Below are 22,578 nucleotides of genomic sequence, written 5' to 3' on the forward strand. Positions count from 1 at the left end.
ATTGTAATAACGGCATTTGTGTCTGATAATTTGTGTATAATATATAGCATGAATGGTACAATAGTTTGTATGTGTTACTCTTAAGGAGATTAAGGTTAGAAAAATAATGATATTGTTCTGAATTCCATTACCTAAATACAGCAATGTTTGCTTACGCCTCTTATATACATTATGATTCAAAACACCGACAAATATAACAGACGAAACGTACAAAATTATAATCCTGGTACCTTTGATAATTATAACACCCCTATCTCATTGTGTATCGTTTCTACTTCGTTTCAGACTTGACTATATGCGATGGGTTTTTTTACAGTCTAAACATATATTATCTGAAATAAAATAAAAGGAACGATAATAGTAAAATCACGTTACTGATGGCTTGATATTTTATGTTAGGTTGCTACAATAATCCTAAGCAGAGATTTTCAAAAAACCCAAGATTGGCATGCTACCAGTCATGTTCAACAACACCGTTCGGTTACAAGGTAAGTTGATTTAAAAGAAAATCATGAACACATGTACTTCCTTTATAACAGAATTTTCAGCTATAGAAATAATCAGCTTTTCCGGATTAAATAAGTGTAACACATATATTTTGTATTCAGAAAGAACAAACCGAACCATGTTAAAAAAAATCAGATTATAACATTATGGTATCTCAAACATTGAACATAGTTCTGTTTCTGTCTATTTCTCAATAATTTAATTTTGAATGTAAAGTTTCTTTTGATTGGCTAACGTTATTTTGTTATCAGCCCATAGGCATAATTTAGTCACGTAACGGTGACGTTATCAACGTCTTTTTATTGTTTACTCCCGTTTAAAATGGAATTTAGAATTAAATTATAAGAAATGACTGTAATATTTATCTGTCTATTCGAAATAACATAAAAAATGTGGCGCACACTTAAAATAACCCGCTACGCGCGTTATTTAGTGTGCACCACATTTTTGATGTTATTTCTTCATAGACAGAAAAATTATTACAGTCATTGTTTAATTGACGATACATCTTTCACAGTTCCGTTTGTTAGGTAGTCTTTTTTTTAAATTGAATTTCAATACAATTTTGTAGCAACCGTTTTGCTCTTGTGAAGATGTAACTACAGTTGGATTTATACCCCCTTCTTCTTGTCTTTCTGACAATATGAACGTGTTATGGCTATATAATAGTACGCGTAAGTATTTAAGTAATTTATTAAACACAATTGATAAACCACGACATATCAAAAGAAACAAATAATACATGCTTTGATTTTTAAATTTAGTTTCTTGTCATTTATGGGTAGACTTTACATAGATAAATTCAGCCGTATTTGACGTGAAACTGTACTTATGTGTCCCGTCATACTTTGAACCACACCATTATTTTATTTATTATTTTTACTGTAAGTCTGTTTTTTGTTATATCTACTTTACGTGAGTCTGCATTTATGTATGCCGTCATACGACAAAATTAGTTTTATGTCTACCTGTGCGAATTTCAAACGCGCAATTTTACACCAGTAATGAAAACCTTCTTTCATTTATGGGTAGACTTTACATAGATAAATTCAGCCGTATAAGAAAAGCAAAATGAGAATGTTAAATTTGATGTATGCCTTTTTGTGCTACTTTGTTACATTTGTTGTTTATGTAGTGATATTAAGATGATAACACAATATTGACTGTTGTACCCCTATTTTTGACATTTTTACTCTTTGAGTATGTTTGTTTTGTTCATGCATCGTTGACAATGTAATAGAATTTGATGCGACTGTCATACAAGTGAGAGGTTTAGCTAGCTATAAAACCAGGTTCAATCCACCATTTTCTACATTAGAAAATGCCTGTACCAAGTCAGGAATATGACAGTTGTTATCCATTCGTTTGATGTGTTTGGACTTTTGATTTTGCCTTTTGATTTTTGATTTTCCTTTTTGAATTTTCCTCGGAGTTCAGTATTTTTGTGTTTTTACTTTTTATATTTCATAGTATAGTGTGACGTCCATTATCATTGAACTACATATGTAGTATACATTTGTTGTTTGCTCTTTGGTCGGGTTGTTGTCTCTTTGACACATTTCCATTCTTAATTTAATTATATAGGTTTAGGTCGTCATTTTGTTCAATCCTTTATGACTCCCCAATTTGCAAGGTTTGAAAAAAACATGTAGATAGATTAACCAATAATATGATGAATTCGTAATTATCTATATCTGGGTTCGTTATCACGAACTTTTATTATTTGTTTTAATTTAGTTTTTGAACTGTTTTTATTTGTGCGCTGTTGACTGTTAGTCTGATGTAAACGAATGTTGAAATACATGATGTTGTTCATTGGGTCTGGTTTTGTGCTTACTTCTTTAAATAAAAACTCAAATGAACGAGTTTTTAACAAGATATATTTGTCCGGCTGTTAAAAGGAAAAATAATATAAAATGTATATACACACTTTTGAAAATTTTGAAATTATTATCCAAGTCTTTTTTTAATATACGATCTAATTAAATGTGTTTCTTTTTATTTTTCCTGTACTTTAGAAATTGATTTGCGTGACGACGATTATACGATGGACTGTATCACTGCACAATGTACAGACAACGGAACAATCCATAAAGCGGTTAATTGCAGCTCAAAAAGGCTAGCAAAATGTCGTGAGTACTGTCATTAGGAGTTTCTAGAATGAATTTCACGTTTCATGTAACCCCCTTTCCGTCTCTGTCTCTTTTTTTCTTTATCTCTTTTTAATTTTCAGAATAATAAGAAAACAATTATAACTAAATGTTCATTCTAGAACTTATATCAACATAATTAAACCTGCACATTACCTTATCCCTAATGTTATTATATATAAAAGAAATTTATTTACGGAAGCTAAAACGTATTTAGAAAAAGTTAATTTGCAAAAAAAAGGAAATCCATACCGCCTAAAATCAGACGTACCTTTTTTTTTACAGTATGTTCCACAATTCCTTGATACTTTGGACTAATACGATAACAATTAATAGTTATAACATAGAAGTATATTAATATTATCCATTCCATATGGAAAACATAGTATGGAATTTTTATAGTAGTTGTACCGAACAGATTTAAAGGTGAACAATATTTTGTTTTATATCAACAGGAACATAATTTGTGGCATTATTGATTATAAAGTTGATAACGAAATTTCTTTTCGGTCAAAATTTTACCCCTTGATCGTTAATGAAGGTTATTTGACCATACATTTATGAAGAGATAGCACATTTTTAATTGCAACTAATCTAAGAAATTGAATAGGCCATATAGCTTCTAAAAAATGAATAGGCATTACAAATGAATAATTTTGCAACAGATACATTTCATACATTGTAACCCATCGTGTTTTCGTCGTTTTATTATTATTATAAGGTTTTTCCTTCTTATAAATGTAAGGTTAACAATATTTAACTATTTTAGTCTAAAATGTCATTTTATCACAAGATAGAGTCGAATGTAAATTGTTCGTTTGTGATAGTCCAATTATGTCAAAATTTCTTGCGAATTTATCACTGATTAATATCTTTAGACGAGTCATCCTAAAAAAAGATATAGGGATCAGAATATTGTTCTCATTGATTCTTGTATGCGCTCAAAATATTGAACGTACTATTGACATATAAACATATGTCTTCTCTGATGTTATGTATGACTATGTATTCTTTTATCTTCATTTACTAAAGGACATTAAGCAATAAACAATAAGTAAACAATCAACTAAAATGTAATCTGTGTTGGTTCTTGTTTGTTTGTGTTTATCTTTAAATAATGTAAAAGAAATACAAGTTATAGTCAAAATAAAACATGATTTGATCAGGTTGCCAATACATTTTATCTTACTGCTGTATACACAAATTCAAGGTTGGTGCGTACAGTCCGAAGACAACATATCTAGTTCTTATTACGTTATCAATTGTGAACAAAGGAAGAAGATAAGATAAGAAATTGGGGTATGATTTCCAATAAGACATTCATGTATTAAAATAAAATTACAAATTTTATGCTTTGTAGAGTTACTCGGTTCTTCTTTAATGATTCCGAAAAAGGATACACAAGCAAACAGCGAAGCCAACTGTAACAGACAGTCAGCCTATCTGATTTCAAATCAAATATGTACATCATTAGACAAAAGTGAAAAGAATACACCAGAATTTTGGACAGGAATTAAAAGATATCGATACAGTACAGGTAAGTTTTTGCATATTTTTTTTCGACTTTCATTGTGTGTTGACTTTTGAAACATGGTACGATAGATAATATAGCTTGTTTTTAATTATATTCTGCTTTACATGTTAAAAGAATGTTTACATTTTATTAAAATTGACACTTTAGAAGATGATCTTCGTATAATTATTCGTTTAAAAAGCGCTTTTTTAACGGAGTGCAGCCTACGAAAAACATTTTAGTCTCAGCAAATACTCTTGTTTTTTCTATATTCTATTATAACATTTTTTTTTTTCATTTATATTTAAAACTAGTTTAGCAACAGGCACAGTCTATTAATGCTCTCTCCATTGTTACTATATTGCTAAAACCTTTTTTATTACAATTATGTGTGCGTATTTTCTTCACAGGAAATGATGTCGACAAAAAAGAAGTGCAAAATTCAGGTAATTGAAAAAAAAAGACTATGCAAGGTTTGAAACCTAGCATACATTTTGTAAGTACACTGGTGTTTAAATTGTATTTAGTGCAACATATGAATTATATAATTCACATTTAACGTCCTAAAATGGCCTCCTTATTTTGCTTAAATTTTAAACTAGGATTTACTGACCAATATCACAATGAATCATAGCTAATACAGTGACTAGATAGGAAATAAGCCCTTTTGTATAAAATATATTTTATTAATGACGTCACAAATAGTACTTATTTTGATTACCACGAAAAAGTCAATAAAAATGGGTAAATTTCCATCGATTATTGGACAGGGAACATAGAGCGCATACGTCGACAACAAAGATATTTTAAAATAATGTTTGTAAAGACATTTACATGTCTTACTTGAATATTTAGTTTGTCGATGCCTGCGCTCCATGTTTCCTGGACCTAAATGTAGTTGAAATTCGGCCAATATTGTTAAATTAAAAAAAGATCTAGACCTATTTTGGATTTTGGATAGTAAAAATCAACGTTTTAGAATGAAAATAAGACAAACATAGTTCTATATAACTTTCTCATATGTCTTAATGTCAACTTAAAACATTTTTCATCTTGTTATATTGAACTTTATAATCGGGGCCAAATATGGCCCTGTCCGAACTTACTCCTTTATATATGTTTCCGAGTGTTTCAAAGATTTGTTTCTAACATGCTCACGACCCAATTTTATATTGCAATTTCATCAGTAAAAAACTTACCAAAGATTATTTAATTTTATTGAGTCACGTGTTTCAAGTTGAAAAGTTGATGACCTCTCGAGTTAATCGTTTGGAAGTACATGTCTCATATGACCATGGTTAAGTTTATGTATTCGTATCCATTCGCTTTCTCTTTTATGAATACCGAATGTGAACCAACCACGAACAGCATGACGTTGAACACCAATGGATTAAGATTTGGTTACTGTTCCGGATCTACTAAGATTTCATTACATGTACTTTTTCAAATCCTTATTGACACGCATGTTTGTCAACATTATTCATAAAGTTAAGATAATTAATATATTCACAGATATAATAAACTGTGTATATGGACGATGTCCAATTGACAGTGCAACAGTAAAATACACCAACAATTGCAGACACAAACAGGACGGATTTGCCTGCATCTTTAATGATACTTCTGATAACATCACCACAGGTAATAGGGCGAAAATAATTAATGCAAATACGGGATAAAAAAAAACATTGTATGACGAATAATTGTTTTGAAATATATCTAACACTTGATGTGCCTTTTACTTCCTATATTCAAACGCACGAACAAATCAATTAAATTTAGATTATCACCCATTGAAACAGAAAGTTTATTAAACAAACCACAGTTTTAGAAAAGACAAATTTGCAGACTTAATGATCAGAATTATTCATTTAACGTTATTCCCAAACTTTGGTCGTGATCGTACTTAAATCGGTGTCATTTGTTAAAACATATTAACTGACCATTAACCAATACTTTTACAGGTCTCACATGATTTTATGTTCCCACATATGAAATACACACTTTTACTAACACCAATTTCCATTAGCATACAATATGTGTATATATATATATATATATATATATATATATATATATAGAGAGAGAGAGAGAGAGTGTCTAAAAATAGCAACAATCAACATTCAATCTATCTAGGTGTGGATCAGTTTGTAAATAAACTGATACAGTTACTAAATTAAATTATACAAGTGTCTAAGAATGTAACTTTAACACACTAATGAGTGTTATAAAATTAGTTGTTATATTTTATTTATTATTCACGCAATATTTCGCTAAAAAAATTAGCTTCATCGGGCATGTGCATCTGTATAGGTGAAATCGGATGCATGACAAAAAATATCTTTGTAGCTTGACGGCTACACAAAATGTGTGTAAAAGTTTAACATATTGATTGATGGTCTATATAAAACATATTGTTGCCGTTTATTGTACATAACAATTTTGAAAAACAGTTCTACCCAAAACCAAAGGAATAAATCATGAACTTCATTCTATTTAACTAAAACAACTATTTGTGTAGATTTAAAAATTGTTATGTACAATAAACGGCAAAAATATGTTCGTAGATAGATTGGATGTTGATTGTTGCTATTTTTAGACATTATATATATATATATTTATATATACAACTCGTCTAAACATCAACCCAACAATGTTGGATCTGTAAATTTGCTTTCGCTAATTTTTGGTTCTTCTTTGGTTCCATCGCCGGGATTCGAACCCATGCTACTGAGATATCGTGACACCAAATCGCCTGCACTGTAACCGGTGCGCTAGACTACACGACCGCCTGGGCTTCATAAAAATGAAGCTTTCGGTGGCCGGGTGTTACCTTTCCACGTCAGTTTTAATCTAGCGTCGTACTACAGTACATGATATATAAGGCATGAAGATGTTATTTTTACAGATCGGCTAAATTATCTAAAGTAAAGGATCCTACAAATTAATGTAAGATACAGTCACAGAAAATAATTATATTTATAAGTACGTCTGAGCCAGTGACAACTCTACAACAGATTTATATATCGGATCACCAGCAGTGATGTTGAAACATGGATGCGTACATTATGTATATACAACTCGTCTAAACATCAACGAAACAATGTTATATCTGTAAAATTCCATCGCCGGGATTCGAACCCATGCTACTGAGATATCGTAACCGGTGCGCTAGACCACACGATCACCTGGGCGTCATAAAAATTAAGCCTTCGGTGGCCGGAAGTAACCTTTCAACGTCAGTGATAATCTAGCGTCGTACTACCGTACATGATATATCTTTATTTCCTCCAAAAATGAATAGCATTAGTTACTTGATACTTGAATCATTGCACTATTCACAATTGATTACAATGTAATTTTAGCGTCGTTTTTTTCAAAACATACTTGATTTAAAATATCATAGTCTTTAATATAACGATATATCATCAAATATTTTGGCAACAAACTTTTAACTTTTGTAAACAAACACATCATATTAGATTCGCAGTACGTACAATATATAAAGATAAAATGTATCACTTCTTTTGATGTTTAATTGCTACAAATGCAAAACAAAACAAAAATTCGATATAATCAAAATTAAAGGACACTTTGATAACATGAACTGTTTGTTTTATATACAAACTTCCGTTAGATAATTTCAATGTATATTGACTGGTTTCAGTATCTTGCTTATTATTTTTTATCAAAACTTGATTACGTTTTAGTGAGGCCAAGTTCTGAGAGTTTGTTAACACCATTTTTCATCAGTGCATCCTTGGCGAGTTCGTTTTATATTGAAGCAACTAGTTCATCATTGCAATTATTATCTGACCATGCAAGTAAACACATAGTTAGTTCGTCAATAAACACAAGGTCAACATCAGCTATAACTAACCACAATGACAGATCAACACAAGCGTATAGCACAAATATTACAACTTTTGATAAAGTAACAGAATGGAGTGAGAATAATTCAATACAAAGTACACCTTCAAGGGATTCAAACACTAAAAGTTTCAATCATAATACAGGTATGTTGTGTAAATTTCATGTCAATCTAAAATAAATGCGGCTATTAAATAGGTATGGGAGTCTAAATTAAAAACGATAGAATTTTTGCATACTTTGCCAAAACGTTGTATATATTGATACATGATCAAAAATATAATAAAAATGATAGGTTATCACGCATTCTCCCCAAGCTATAGGTTGTATCAAATAACACATTTTGTATGGATTATACAGGGAAAACTACATCATTATGTGATTAGAAGATAAACTAAATGATAGAATTGTAAAACAAAAAACGAGAACATAGCTTTTTAAAAATGCTTTGAGAATATTCAAAGATTGTGTTTGTACCTCAGATTCTCTGTTTTTACAATTGACATTGTGTTTTCACCACAGTACTCTTAAGTTAAATAGTTCCTTTATACATTATTAAAAAAAGACTACATTTTGTAGTTACATCAAATTCTGAAAATAGGTTTCCACAACCTATCATTACTACATCAGAGACCAGTTCAAAGAACGTACCACAACAATCATCAGTTGAAACCAACATACACGAAGGAATACAGAGCAGTGGATCGACGTATGTACAGTCGAACAAAGAAAGTTCGATACTGCCAACCAGTGTTACATCAGAATTTGTTTTAAATAATAAAAGCAAATACGACGTGGTTTATATGTCGACCAATACCGTTTTAACATCATCTAAACATGATAATATTGGTATGTATATCACATAATATAGTTTTGAGGTCAGGAATAAAATATGGCCTATTTAAGTAAGAGTAAAAATGATGAAATTGTAACAAGAATGAATTCAAATGTTTCATGTCACCAGTTAAGTACACGTGTCGGTTTCACAACAAAAACTTACTACTAAGATTAATCGTATGATTGTATACTGAATTGTCAATGTCTACTTTTTTGTCTCAAAGTTATGACACAAGACTTACTTTAATCTAACAATCGTGTATATATTTACATTTTGTCCGGTTAGGATTTGGTTCTCGATCTACTATTGTAAATTCTGACGAATTTGTAGTCTAGTTTTGCACTTAAGCAAACACGTTTGGTCCTTTGTAATACGGTTATCTAGACCGAAAAGCTGTCATTTATTTTAATTCTATTGTAATTTAGGCCATTATAAGTATTTTCTACTCGATTGTATACCAAAAGGACTGACAAATGACGCTCAAATTAAAACTGTCAAACATGTTCTCAATTGATAAACAGATTTTAGTTTATAGGTATTTTGCACCAATCCTTTAGATATATGGTGATTATATTGAGAACAAGGCCATCAAATTAAGGAGTTGTTCTTTAAATATCTCTCCGTGGCTCAATTATTGATAGACTGTGGATGAATTATTATTCGCTGAATACCAATTTTCGTTGGTTTCGTGGGTACAGGCGAATCACGATTTCAAATGGTCAACGGATAACCTATTTTCAATAGGCTTTGTATACACAGATTGGCAAAACCACGAAATCAAATATCCACGAATATGAAAGTTTTCAGAACTCCACGGAAATTGATACCCACGAAAATAAATGAATCCACAGTAGGTAATATTTACTCTGCTGTTCGTCAACACTGTAATTTCTAGTATTGTGATTATTGTTTTGGTATTTTAAAGATAAAAGAACTGTCCATTTCCTCAATCTTATTTCCTTTATATTGTAGACGGTAAAGACATAAGCAATCGACATATTTTCATTTCATGATGCAATGATACATTACAGTGTCACAAACTAACACAAACATCTTTGGTCCTCAGTGTCCTTCAACTTCGTACTTTATTTGGCCTTTTTAAAAATAAATGTTTCAAGCGTCACTGATGAATATTGCATCTGACACAATACAAAATTTCAATCCTGGTATTTATCATTAGTAATTATACCACAGTTTCTTGATTAGTAAAAGCTTTTTATTCAATTTAGTCAAGATTCCAAGGTAGACCACTTTCCAACATGGTCAAAGTGACGTGGACGGAAACAACTAAAAGCCAACATACTGCCTTTAACATGTTTAACAATGAGTGAAACAAATACCGTATAGTCAGTTATGAAAGACCGCACATGACATGACAAAATGAGAATCAATTCAGACATTTGGTTGCGTACAAATTTCTTCACGTGCATTTCACATGCAATTCACCTCAAACAAGCTTATACATGAAATTCACGTTATTTTTTCACATGAATTTCAAATGTATTTAACATACAAAAAATTTTTTTTTACGATTTTGATAACATTTGAAAATTAAGATGTTGTTTGAATTACTTTATTATAAAACATTCACGTGAATTTCATGTGAAAAAAATTAAATTGATTTGTATGTGAAATTCACACGAGTTCGACATGGGATTAATTTTAAACTCACATGATCTGATTTCGTGTGAGTTTCAGGTTTAATTTCGTTTAAAGTAAAATTTACGTGCATTTCACGTGAGATTCACATGAATTTAAATTCACGTGAAATTGATGTGCGTGATATTTGCCTGTGTATTGATTTATCAAAAAACATAGTTCTTGTTAATACTGACAAAATTAATATTTAAAAATCTTACTACAGTGTTAAAATGATAAGGAATTTATAATACATAAACTACAATAAATAAATAGATTGTATCTGATTTGAAATGTTTTAAACAACACTAAGATACAAAATGATATGATTTTACTCAACCAGTGCAGTCAACCTGCATACTAGATCTTTGTATAAGAAACCCATTAAGGGTATTAGGACTTCAAATCAACGAAATCTGTTACTTTCCATTTAAGCCGTTTTACATTGATGATGTTTTGTTTTATTCTAACGCATCATTACAGACACGTAGCGAACGCGTTTTGAATTGTTCTCATCGTAATACATGGCCAAAGATGTTTTATTGTAAACAGATTAGACAAAAGTAACAATAGTGTTTTTTGTTTTGATTTTTTTATGTGAAACATAATCGTATAATCTACAAATAGACGATTATGTTTTGGCATTTGATATAAGATGCAATTCGATATAGTTACTTTTGCTAGAGTTCTGCGATATAAGTAGAGCATATCAAAAACTGTAGTCCTGACCAAAACACAGACAAGGTTTTTGTGAAAGGTAAAGTTGGTGACCATAGAATATCTACAATCTGTCGACAAAACTTATTACAGAAACGTATATAAATGTTATAGATATGAAAACTGAAAAAAAAACTTTTATCGTCTCATCACACTATATTTTATTCTGGAAAATGACTTTTTAAGATTCTTTATATTATTTAACAGTGATATTACCATGTTCTGTAAGTGGTATTTTCCAATTGCGTTTAAATATGTGTATACGAAATATCATTTCACATTTTATTTACATTCATGTACATAATTTAACAATGATTTATTTATTTAGTGATTCTAAATTTAAAAACTACGTTAACCCCAGCTTTCATCATTTCATCTAAGTCAAGTTCATTTCATTTTAAAGACATTCCGACCAAAGTACCACCTACATTTCCAGTTAAAACCAGTCTTTGGATGAAAAACAGTGTGGTGATGCAAACGCAGTCGAATATAGGTATTTCAATGCTACAAACCAGTGCATTAATGTATTCACAGTCGAAAATATCAAGTTCAACCAGTGTTACATTAGACATTACAACCGCATTATACAGTTTAATTGTCAAAAATAAAAGTGCGACCGAATCAAATGGTGGTAAAAGAAAAAACAGTTCTACAACCAGTTATCAAAATGACAAGTCAAGGAATCAACAATTGAGTACAGGTACAGCTACTTTAAATTAATTCCATTTCCCATCTGTCCAAGTAATAACAGATGCCTTTCTATCTCCACACAACTTCGGATATATATACACATGTCAATATAACATGTTACTCGGCTATTTTTCTTGTTTGTAAATTTTTAACGGAGCCTCGGCACTGGAATGTCCACAATTCTAGTAATTCGTCGTTTGATTAAATTAGCAAAAAACAAGTTACAGTTTTTATTCATCTGGGGCAATATGCAAAAATAAATTTCTGACCCTAACTTTCAACAAATTATACAATTGAATATGTATGATTACATGTTTTAGATGTGATATATTTGCACGTACTATGAGTTTGTCAAGCAGCTTTGAAAATATTCATGCACCTTTGTAAAATAAAATGTTTTGGAAGTTTTGGTGAATTTTTAATGAGTCTATGGCTTTTCAAATCTGTTTCTTTTTATGGCAACATGTACAGAAACATTGTTTAGATAAGTTTTGCTCCCATAATTTACTGGGAGGCCCATGAGATTTGTTAACGCTGTTAAAGCTACAATTTACAAAATTTAGATTGCAGATAAGAGTCTGATAACTTGAGATATAGCTGCACATAGAGAGTATTAATCTTTTTCTTGGTTATCGATGGTGTGTTATAAGATATGTTGGCAAACTGACAGATAGTGAACCCAGTATGAATGCATATTTTTCTGCAAGCAAAGATGTGAATGTATAGGGTAATTTTTATTTTGACACTCGTTGACCGGACTACTGCTTTTATTTAGGTAGTTACATCTCAACTATGATAAAATAAATAAATAAAAGGATATGCAATCCGAAATATAATTAGATCAATTAAATGTTTCTTTGCAAGTGACTTCTGCCGTATGACTTGTTGTATACTTTATAATTTAACTTATACGATTTTCTTATTTTCCTTACACAGGCTTAATTGTTGGTATATCAGTTTCCATACTTTGTCTCTTTGTTCTGATTATTGGTATATTTGGCATTTGTCGGCTACGGTAAGTTTAGTTTTTTTTTATACTATATGTGTCTTCGGCTTTTATAAAATTATGTGAGAAAAAAAATATAGCATTCTTAATAATTAAAGAGCATAATTAAAGAGGTACAAAAAATACCAGAGGAACATTTAAACTCATAGATCGAAATTAAACTGACAGCGACATGGCTAAAAAAGAAAAAAAAGACAAACAGACAAATAATAGCACACAAGACACAACATAGAAAACTAAAACCTAAGCAACACGACCCCACCAAAATATGGCCTAATGGGTTTAACTCAATGAAGTGAAACCTTTTCGTACTTTTACGCATAATATATGTACAAGCGACGTTTGACATGAATTCATGTTAGCCTAAACAGCAACAAATATTGTTTTCTTTTAATTCTTATGGTCATTTGAAAAATGAAATATATATGTCAACAGTGATAAGATAAATACTGTTGCATCTGATGACAAAAGATGACGAACAAATTGATACATGTAAATTGCACATGACATGTTAGTATTTGAAATGTATCATGTTTACCGGCTCGGGATCCCATATGATATAAAACGAAGATAAACGATAGGGCAGAAAATTAATAGAAATGTTAACTAGATACAATTAATTTTATAGTTAAAAAGTTACTTTATAATTGTTACTTTTTGAAATAGTCTTATGAACTGTACGTGTGTTCTCATGTATGAAGCATAGATATACAGAAAGAATTCATACGTAGTATGTGAATCAAAAACATATTAAAACAACACTGTATTATAACAATGTAAAAATGTTAAAACGATAAACACTTATTGAAACCAATTTTAATTATACAGTAGTTTATATCCTTGTTTTAATTGAGTTAATGTTTCACATCTTTTACACCACTGTACATACTTGCATGTAGCGAAATCGCTTTAATTTGCGAATACTGTATACCACAAATAGTATTAAAAAACAATGATGTATCAATATTCTTAAATTTTACTAATTTAAGATGGTTTGATATTTAATTAACAATCGTATAACCTGAAGGTTATCTCGAACGCAATCTATAAATAGTAAAAAGTGTACTCAATTCCAAAGGAATAACAATTACATGAAACATTTTGAAACGCTTACTGTTGTTTTTTTCAATTTTAATTATAGAAATCAACGTGCGTTTAAAGAAAAGTCACTGGACTTCCCTTCTCCAATAAATACCATGAGTCAGTATCAAGACATCGGTTCAAATTCTAAGAAAGATACACAAATTATTGAAAAGGATTTAACACATCCTGTGGTTTCTGCTACCGACGATGATAAGCCATTTCGACTGACAGATAAAACCTCAAACGGTAATACAAATAAACCTAACGACCCATACGCTTCTGTGATGAAGAAACCAGTTACAACTAAAGCAGACAATACCTCAAACAGTAAGACGATCAAATCTGACATAGCGCATGACGAATATTCTGTAGTGATGAAGATACCAAAAAAGGACATGGACAAAGACGAACATACACCTTTAGATATACCTGAGAGTAATTACGACAGCATGAACCAACCAAGACCCATAAGTGATAATGAATCTGGCAACATATACAATACTTCCATAGGACATCGTGATGATACCGATCCAACATATAATACAACAACACATATTAAAGCAAAAGAAGAGAAATATGAATCTGACTACGACCATGTGTAAAGTCATTCCAAAACTTTTGATTTTGGCTTATCGAAGGAATTTTGTTATTTTGTCGAGAGTTGTGTCATTTGCAATCATACCACATCTTTTTATTTATATGTTTAGCAATACATTTTTGTAATGAACGTCAATGTAAATTGAACATTTGAAAAAATCATAATAATCATAGGTTAATGAGGAACAATAACCATTCATAATAGGTGTTTGCTTGCTATGCAGTTTGTATAAAATGTTATCAATCATAACTAATTTATTACGACATACAAATATATTTAATAAAGTGTGTATAAATGTTAATTGCTTACAAATAAAAGCCTATGATTAGTAAATCATAAAACCTAGCAATGAACATTCGTTCTATATTAACTTTGTTAACGTTTTCGTTTAGAGCGTCACTGATAGGTCTTTCAAGACGTTTCGTCTGGCGTACACAATCTTGAACCTGGGAGTTGTGATGAGTTTATATACTATAATTAGATTGTTTTTTAAATATCAGTCAAATTATTTTTTAAACCGATACTCGTTTAATTATGGGTATATGCAGAGACGGATAATTGAACAAACCTGGTCATTCGTTTCTTTACATATCAATGATCGCATGTGTAGTCAAACATTTGGTCTTGAGCATAAACATGACATGCATGATATAAATATAGATTTTTTACAATTTTCAGCTCACACCAAACATTTTACTAAAAAGGTATATTAGAAAATACAAGAATTGTAAATGAGTAAGGGTAACACTTTAAAAGCAATTCAAAAATTACGATCTATTTAATAAATGACTGATGGTTTTATGCAAAATTTAATCTGGTAAACAAGTGAATTTGGTTTATGGTTTGGTATAACATAAATAAAGTAAATAACATTTTATACGCAAACTGACCGTTATATAGAATATCTGCGTGACATATGACTACGGGTATGATCCACTTGTCGAAACCATAATTCCCATTCTCTCGGTGGTCATGTTTATGACATCGACTTATCATATGTATTGAACTTACTCTAGTAACATGACGGGTGCCCGATTTGGAACAGGACATGCTTATCCTTCTAGAGCACCTGAGTTAAAACAAGGTTTTTGATTGGGTTCGTGTTGATCAGTCATTTGAAAATTTATAATTGTTTTTTCCCTGTCGTCGTTTCTTTTTTTCGTGCCATGGTATTGTTTTGTTTGTTGAACTTGATTTTCGAATACGTTGTTGGTATCATCTCTATATTTATGCTACAACTTAATATGTTTACATAAATAATTCAGTTTGATCCACTGTTTGTCCTAAGTCATAGTCCTTAACGATTATTGTCTTTAGTTGTATCTTACTATTTGGTGTTCTAAGTGAATAAGCTGGTATTGTAAGACTACCATTGTCTAAAAAATTCATTGCGTCTGCAGATTCGTGTTCAAAAATATGTATCGCTTCATATCTTGTAAAGTTGTGTATATGTTGTTAAAAACGATATTTGGAATTCTCAATGTCTTTTTTTAGTTTTCTGTTGTTGGGTTACTGTCAAATGTGACGTTTGACCTCACAACTGTGTTTTGTCATTAATTCAATATGGTATGAAGAAATTGACATTGTCATTATTTGAGAATTTCATAATACTTCAAACTAGGCACACTGTGTATAGGAAAAAAAAACGACCGTAAACGTAGTCATTTCACCTATTATTGCAGGTTATAATGATACTTTTTATTATCGTTTTTTTGTGAAATTGTCCTTAGATCTTAGCTATTGATAATTTCTTTCTCTGCAAAGTAGAGTGATATGAAATAGTATCGCTAGATACTAAGGGCGCACATGACGTTGACAATGAAAACATCAACGTTGGCATAGGCAAAATAGCGATAAACAGATTATTATTGGTCATCCCAACTCGAATGCTTGTCTATTTTTCTCCGTACCGGTTCAAGTGAGAAAATCAATTTCGTTAAGATGTGACTCTTGATATTCTTTACATGAAATCAGTAATGTTATTTTCGTAGATCTGGTGATGCTGATTGTTTTTGCAGCATTTTATTAGGAGATTAGGAATGACTGACAATGAGACAAATATCTATCAGGGACAAAAGTTACGAATATGATAGCAACTATAGATTTACGGACTCCTTCATTATAAGCATAACGCAAAAATAAAGCAAACTTTAAAACGAAAAACCAAATTGACAATTCAAGTGAAAAACCAACGTTTTCTGGTGTATGTACAACAAAAGAAATTCAAAGATGATACACTGCAACACCCTACAGCAACTGCATATCTGGTTGATGCCATATTGTGATTAGATTTTACATTTAACCTACCAATTCAAGATAATTTGCAAAAAAAATAAATAATTGGGCGTTATCCAATAGCTTCAAATACTTAACATAATAACCTGATGTTCTTTTTTCGTGGCTTACCGAATATACAAATACTTATTTTATGCTAGATACTTCAGATAAAAGGTAAAATAACTGTAATTAGTAGGAACAAATCGTAATTAAAGGGCAATCATTCCTCAAGGGATCAAATATTGTTTCGATTATCTGGTATCCTCGTTGATGTAGAGTAACTGATAGTGTATGCCTTGACATGTTTCACCTATTTAACATAATATAAAGTTGATCAGTAAATAGGCAAAAAATTTAAGTTAACCAAAAGATGTTCTTTAAGGGAATTAACACATGAAAGAGTCATCTAAACAGTTTGGTGAAAAAAGAAGTAGGTAGATGTTGATTGCCATAACATTTGTTCGTAGTTAAGATAATCTTTATTTATCATTGATCTCAAGATATTAGACAATTACAACCGTATCGTTTTATTCTGGTCAATGCAGCAATGGCAGCCATGTTTGTTGACTTGTCAATGAAAACACAAACCTTATACTTGATACTATAAAACATGTCACTATAGAGGTTAGACACAGGCACATCGTATTGGCCAATAATTTTCCTAACTGTTAATGTAATACTTCTGTTTGAAAAATTGAATTGCTGGCAGTTTTTGATAAATTTCGAATTCCTGAACTTTAATTGTCATTGACGTCTGAAATTATTCTATTTGTAAGATTGTCAAAGAAAAAATAATCCAAGAGTCCGCTGTAAACATCAAAAGTGGAAATACAAGTTAAAAAACAATTTAACGCTCAATGGGCGGTTAGTTTTGACTTCTCTAATCACAGAAAACCAAGATTACATATATTTAACAGAAAAGGAAAACAGAATACGCTGTACCATCTTGAACGTAGAAAATAATTCAAAACAAAACACAAATCTCTTTGCTGTGTCTGTCATGCTTTAGGAAATTTTAATGAAATATCTGATCGAGTTTATACCTTTATATCTTGATTTCCCTTTTATTTTGATTGGTGGATAAATTTAAACATTTTCAACAAATGTAAGCTTATCAAGTTCCGTGTCATAACATCTTTCGAACTTTCAAAAGATACAGTAGGAAATACATTTCGCAAAATTTACCTTTCAGCTACGTTCATTATGATTTTGATATGCTTTCTCTATACTCAAGACAACAAACATATCATAATATCACACATGCGATGTTTTATGTCAATACATATTTAACGTAATTGTTTCTTCATAACATCGGAAATTTTAAATTGGATTCCGAACGTCATATATTTTATATTAGTAAAAAATTTAATCGGAAGTTACCAGGAGCTTGTACAATGACGTCAGATTCAGTGTACTGAAATAGACAAAACAAAGAAAGATTTGATCCTGTCAGCAATATTCATGGATTAGAGAAATTTATGTAGATAATTGATTTTCTTGGTTTGTAAAAGTCAGGATACAATTTTTTTTTAATCTTAATTGATTTGTGTTTAACGTCACTGTCAGCACTTCTACAGGTTTTATTGGTGGAGAAAGCCAGTTGACCGTGAGAAAACACCATACTTCGATAGAAAACTAGCAATCCGACTCAATCATAATAGGAGTCAAGCCACTTGTTTGATTAAAACTAAAATCCGCAATGGTGACAAGCTAGTTAAACAGTAGTTTGAGTACGTGATTTGATCCGCACAATGTCATATAAAGGCCTATTTCTAGAAGAAAGAAAAACATATCTATAATTAATAATAATAACTTGCCTTGACATGATTTGTTTTTAAAACCATTGCACTAATGCAGCTGAATTAGAAAAAAACCGCTGCATATTACTAGATTATTTCATTTGGTTAGCGGTTTGTTTCGCTTAGGTCCTGTAAGACGTTAAACTTAAACAACCAGTTTATTAAACGTTGTATTGATACAATAGTCATTTACTTTTTAAAGGTTTTTTCGAATGTCATAAGTGTGCGTGTGTATATATATATAAAAATTTAAGTAGATCTGGTATAACTCAAATGAGAAAATTTCCACGAAAGAAATTAACAACTAAAGGTCCCCATACGGCCGTCAACAACGAACAAAACCCATACTGTAAAGTTAGTTTTTAAAGTCTCATACATGACAAATGGAGATCAATAAAAACAAAAAAACTAACTCATGGCCTGATTTATGTACACAATAATGAATACATGATAATAATGTTCTCTCTTTTAATTAATGTGTTAAATCGACGAAGATAATTTAGAAGACCATATATATAAAACAGATTTTATATATTTACCAACAGTTTACAACGAAAACTAAAAAAAAAGGCAACAGTAGTATACCGCTATTTGAAAGTCATCAATCGATTGAGAGAACACAAATCCTGGTTACGACCTAAAACCAAGGGAAACACATCAACTACAAAAGGAACAACGAAACAACAGAAACATTAAAGTGCAACAAAAAATCAAACGGCAATTTAACACACACAGAAACGAACGATAAGATAACAACTGACATTTGCCTGTCATAGTACAGGACATTTTAAGAAAAATGGTGAATTGAACCTGGTATTGTGGCTAGCCAAACCTCGCGCTTTTTTATGGCAATGTTAAATATAAAACTATAACGACAACATTATATGACAGGACTTCAGTATAAATAACTACAAGAACATTAGGGAGAAAAAAATACATAACTAAACAACCCACTAATATATTTCGACATGCTAATAGTTATCGAAGTTACCAGGCTTAAAAAATACACAAATAAACAACCCAATAATATACTTCGACGTGCTTATAGTTATCGAAGTTAACAGGCTTGTAATACGCCAGATGGTCGTTTCATCTTTATCAGACCTATCAGTGACGCTAAGATCAAAATAGTGAGAAAGCCAAATAAGTATACAGTTAAAGAGCAATAATGACCCAAAATTCCAAAACATTGTGCCAAATAATGATTAGGTTATCTATGCCTGGGATAAGAATATCCTTAGTATTTAGAATAATTCATATTTTTGCAAACGGTAAATTTATATAAAAAATGACCATATAATTGATATTCATGTCAACTACGAAGTGCTTACTAACCACATAATAAAAACAAAACGCGTAAAACAACCTAGGGCAGCACATGAAAACAGCACAACATAACCACTCATTGTTTGTTACACGCTACGAATTGACGTCACAGGTAGATTTCTAAAAATGTTGATATACAAAATGTTACTAGTTTGACTAGGTTTGAAATTATCATATACGACGTATTTTATAACAATAACAAGACTTAAGAATGTACACCTCTGAGGAGCCAAAAATTTCTAGAATTAAACTATTTCTCTTAGGTTTTTTTGACTGAAAAAAAATAATTGGTAAAGAAAAAATCATATGGTGGTGCACTTCTTTTTTTTCTTTTTTTTTTGCTATGACCCTTTGAAAATACCCAATTTTGATGATTTTCCCATTTTTCATCAATTTATACCTATTTTTGGACTATTATCGTGAAAAAAAACACAGTTCTACAATTAAACTGTTTTTCATACTTTCAATAAAGTTGAACTGGATCGATCTGAATAAATTGAATGGTTAATATACGAAAGTTTGATCATATTTTGATGCTTTTTTGTGTCAAATTTACCACGCTGTAAATTGTGTAAATTCGTTATTTTTCTCTGTTATAAGAACAAAGTGAATATTTTTTCAAACTTCCTTGTTATAAATGATTGAAAAAAAAACATATCGAAGACATTTGAAAAGTAAAAAGGGATATTGGATTCTGGTAAAGTCATTTCTTGTATCCTACATCCATTTTCTCAAAATGTTGGCTAAAAAAGACATACTGGATTGGTAATAAAATTTGAAATATTGATTACTCAAAACCTGCTTATTGTTTTCGAATATTATGCTTATGGCTGTCAAAAATTCAAAGTGATAAAGTAGTCAAAAGAATTTCAAATGTTACTAGTGATATAATATACTTCTTAGTTACCCAAGAATGTATAAGATAAGCTATACTATAATAAATAAGTCTTAGTGCATATTTCACTTGATAAATTCAAACAAAAATATAAAAGGACAATTCATCAAGGAAGTGCATTTTTGGAAGAGAAGACAAATGGATTTTAACATGTTTAAATATCTGATTCTTTGTGTAATCTCGCAGATATCATCATCAAACTGTAAGTATATAGCATGAAACACTACTGACTTGTACATTAAAATTATAGTAAGAGATAAACAATGATATAATGTGCTTGTTTTCGTATCATAATAGCGAGTGAAGTGATATCAAAACAATATTCTTATAGTTAAACCTTTATTTGTTTCGACAATTTGGTTGCAAACATCACTGGGGTAAAGCTGATGACCGTAACTGCATTCACGGTCATCCCAAGATGTCGGATGAAAAATTAGGTCAGTTTCTGTATTGTCTGTTAAAGTGTTTCTATATCATTTTCTGTACAAATCATGCATTGAAACGATGTAAATTTATAAAAGAATCACTCGAAAATCACTAATTTCTTCCGAGAAATGTGCATGAAACGGGAAATTCGATTTGAAAAAATCGCCAAGATGACCGTAAATCATAATCAAAATATTTTCAAGATGACCGTAACATAAAACAAGGATGACCGTGATTGGTAAAAAGATGACCGTAACTTGTAAAGGATGACCGTAATTTGTAAAGACTGACTGTAATTTATATAGGACGACCGTAACTTTTATAGGATGACCATCAATTCTAAGAAATATCCGTATTGTATTCAAAGCTTTTTTGTTGAGTTTGTCGATCTCAATAGGGGCTCGGTTAGCGGATATAAATATGTTTCATGAATTTCTTTTTTTAAACTATAATATAATTGGCCATATTTAGGATTTATAACAATGATAGAAAATTGCATATTTCTCGTAAACAATGAAATATTTATTGATATCGACGTTAAAATTTTAACACAGATTTACAGCGATACGACGAAAATTTGAAGAAACATGAATGTGTCCCTAGTACACGGATGCCTCATCTACACTATCATTTTCTATGTTTAGTGGACTATGAAAATGGGATAAAACTGTAATTTGGCATTATAATTAAAAAGATCATTCCATAGGGAAAATGTGTACTAAGTTTCAATTTTATTTAACTTGAAGCTGGACAAACAGACAAACACACAGACGAACGGACGAACGTACGCACAGACCAGAAAAACATAATACCAATAAATGGAGCATTAAAAACATTAATAAAACATACGAATATTTGGTAATCGAGCCCATGTGTATGGGTCCAGAGGAAGCAGATTAAAATCTTAATTTGTCTTGATATATGCAGGCGGAAACACTTTTGAAATAGAACAAAAGAATCGAAGCTCTGTGTTTATCGAGAAAGCGATAAAAGTTAACTGTAATGTTTGATATAGTAACAAAATTTTAAAAAGTTAATAGAAACAAATAAAACGACAATTTTCTTATTTTAAAAACACCATTTTCATAAGTTTTCAATGTATCTATTACATAGTAATGCAAAACAATAAGATATCAAGTCGACGACATGGTTCTTATCGGGGCCTTTTATAGCTGACTATGCGGTATGGGCTTTGCTCATTGTTGAAGGCCTTACGGTTTCCTATAGTTGTTAATGTTTGTGTCA

General features: G+C 30.6%; 1 protein-coding gene across 1 annotated transcript; it reads left to right on the plus strand.

Moving 5' to 3' along the window:
• The first annotated feature begins 448 nt into the window (after window positions 1-448).
• LOC139497525 (serine-rich adhesin for platelets-like) lies at window positions 449-14,765 on the plus strand. Its single transcript, XM_071285752.1, has 9 exons — window positions 449-488; window positions 4,018-4,194; window positions 4,581-4,616; window positions 5,683-5,811; window positions 7,881-8,186; window positions 8,620-8,889; window positions 11,562-11,933; window positions 12,860-12,938; window positions 14,071-14,765. Exons 1-9 carry the CDS (start codon window positions 449-451, stop codon window positions 14,612-14,614), a joined length of 1,953 nt encoding a protein of 650 aa, XP_071141853.1. The 3' UTR covers window positions 14,615-14,765.
• Window positions 14,766-22,578: the final 7,813 nt, after the last annotated feature.

This window comes from Mytilus edulis, chromosome 12 (genome assembly GCF_963676685.1).
Source record: "Mytilus edulis chromosome 12, xbMytEdul2.2, whole genome shotgun sequence".
Taxonomy (NCBI): domain Eukaryota; kingdom Metazoa; phylum Mollusca; class Bivalvia; order Mytilida; family Mytilidae; genus Mytilus; species Mytilus edulis.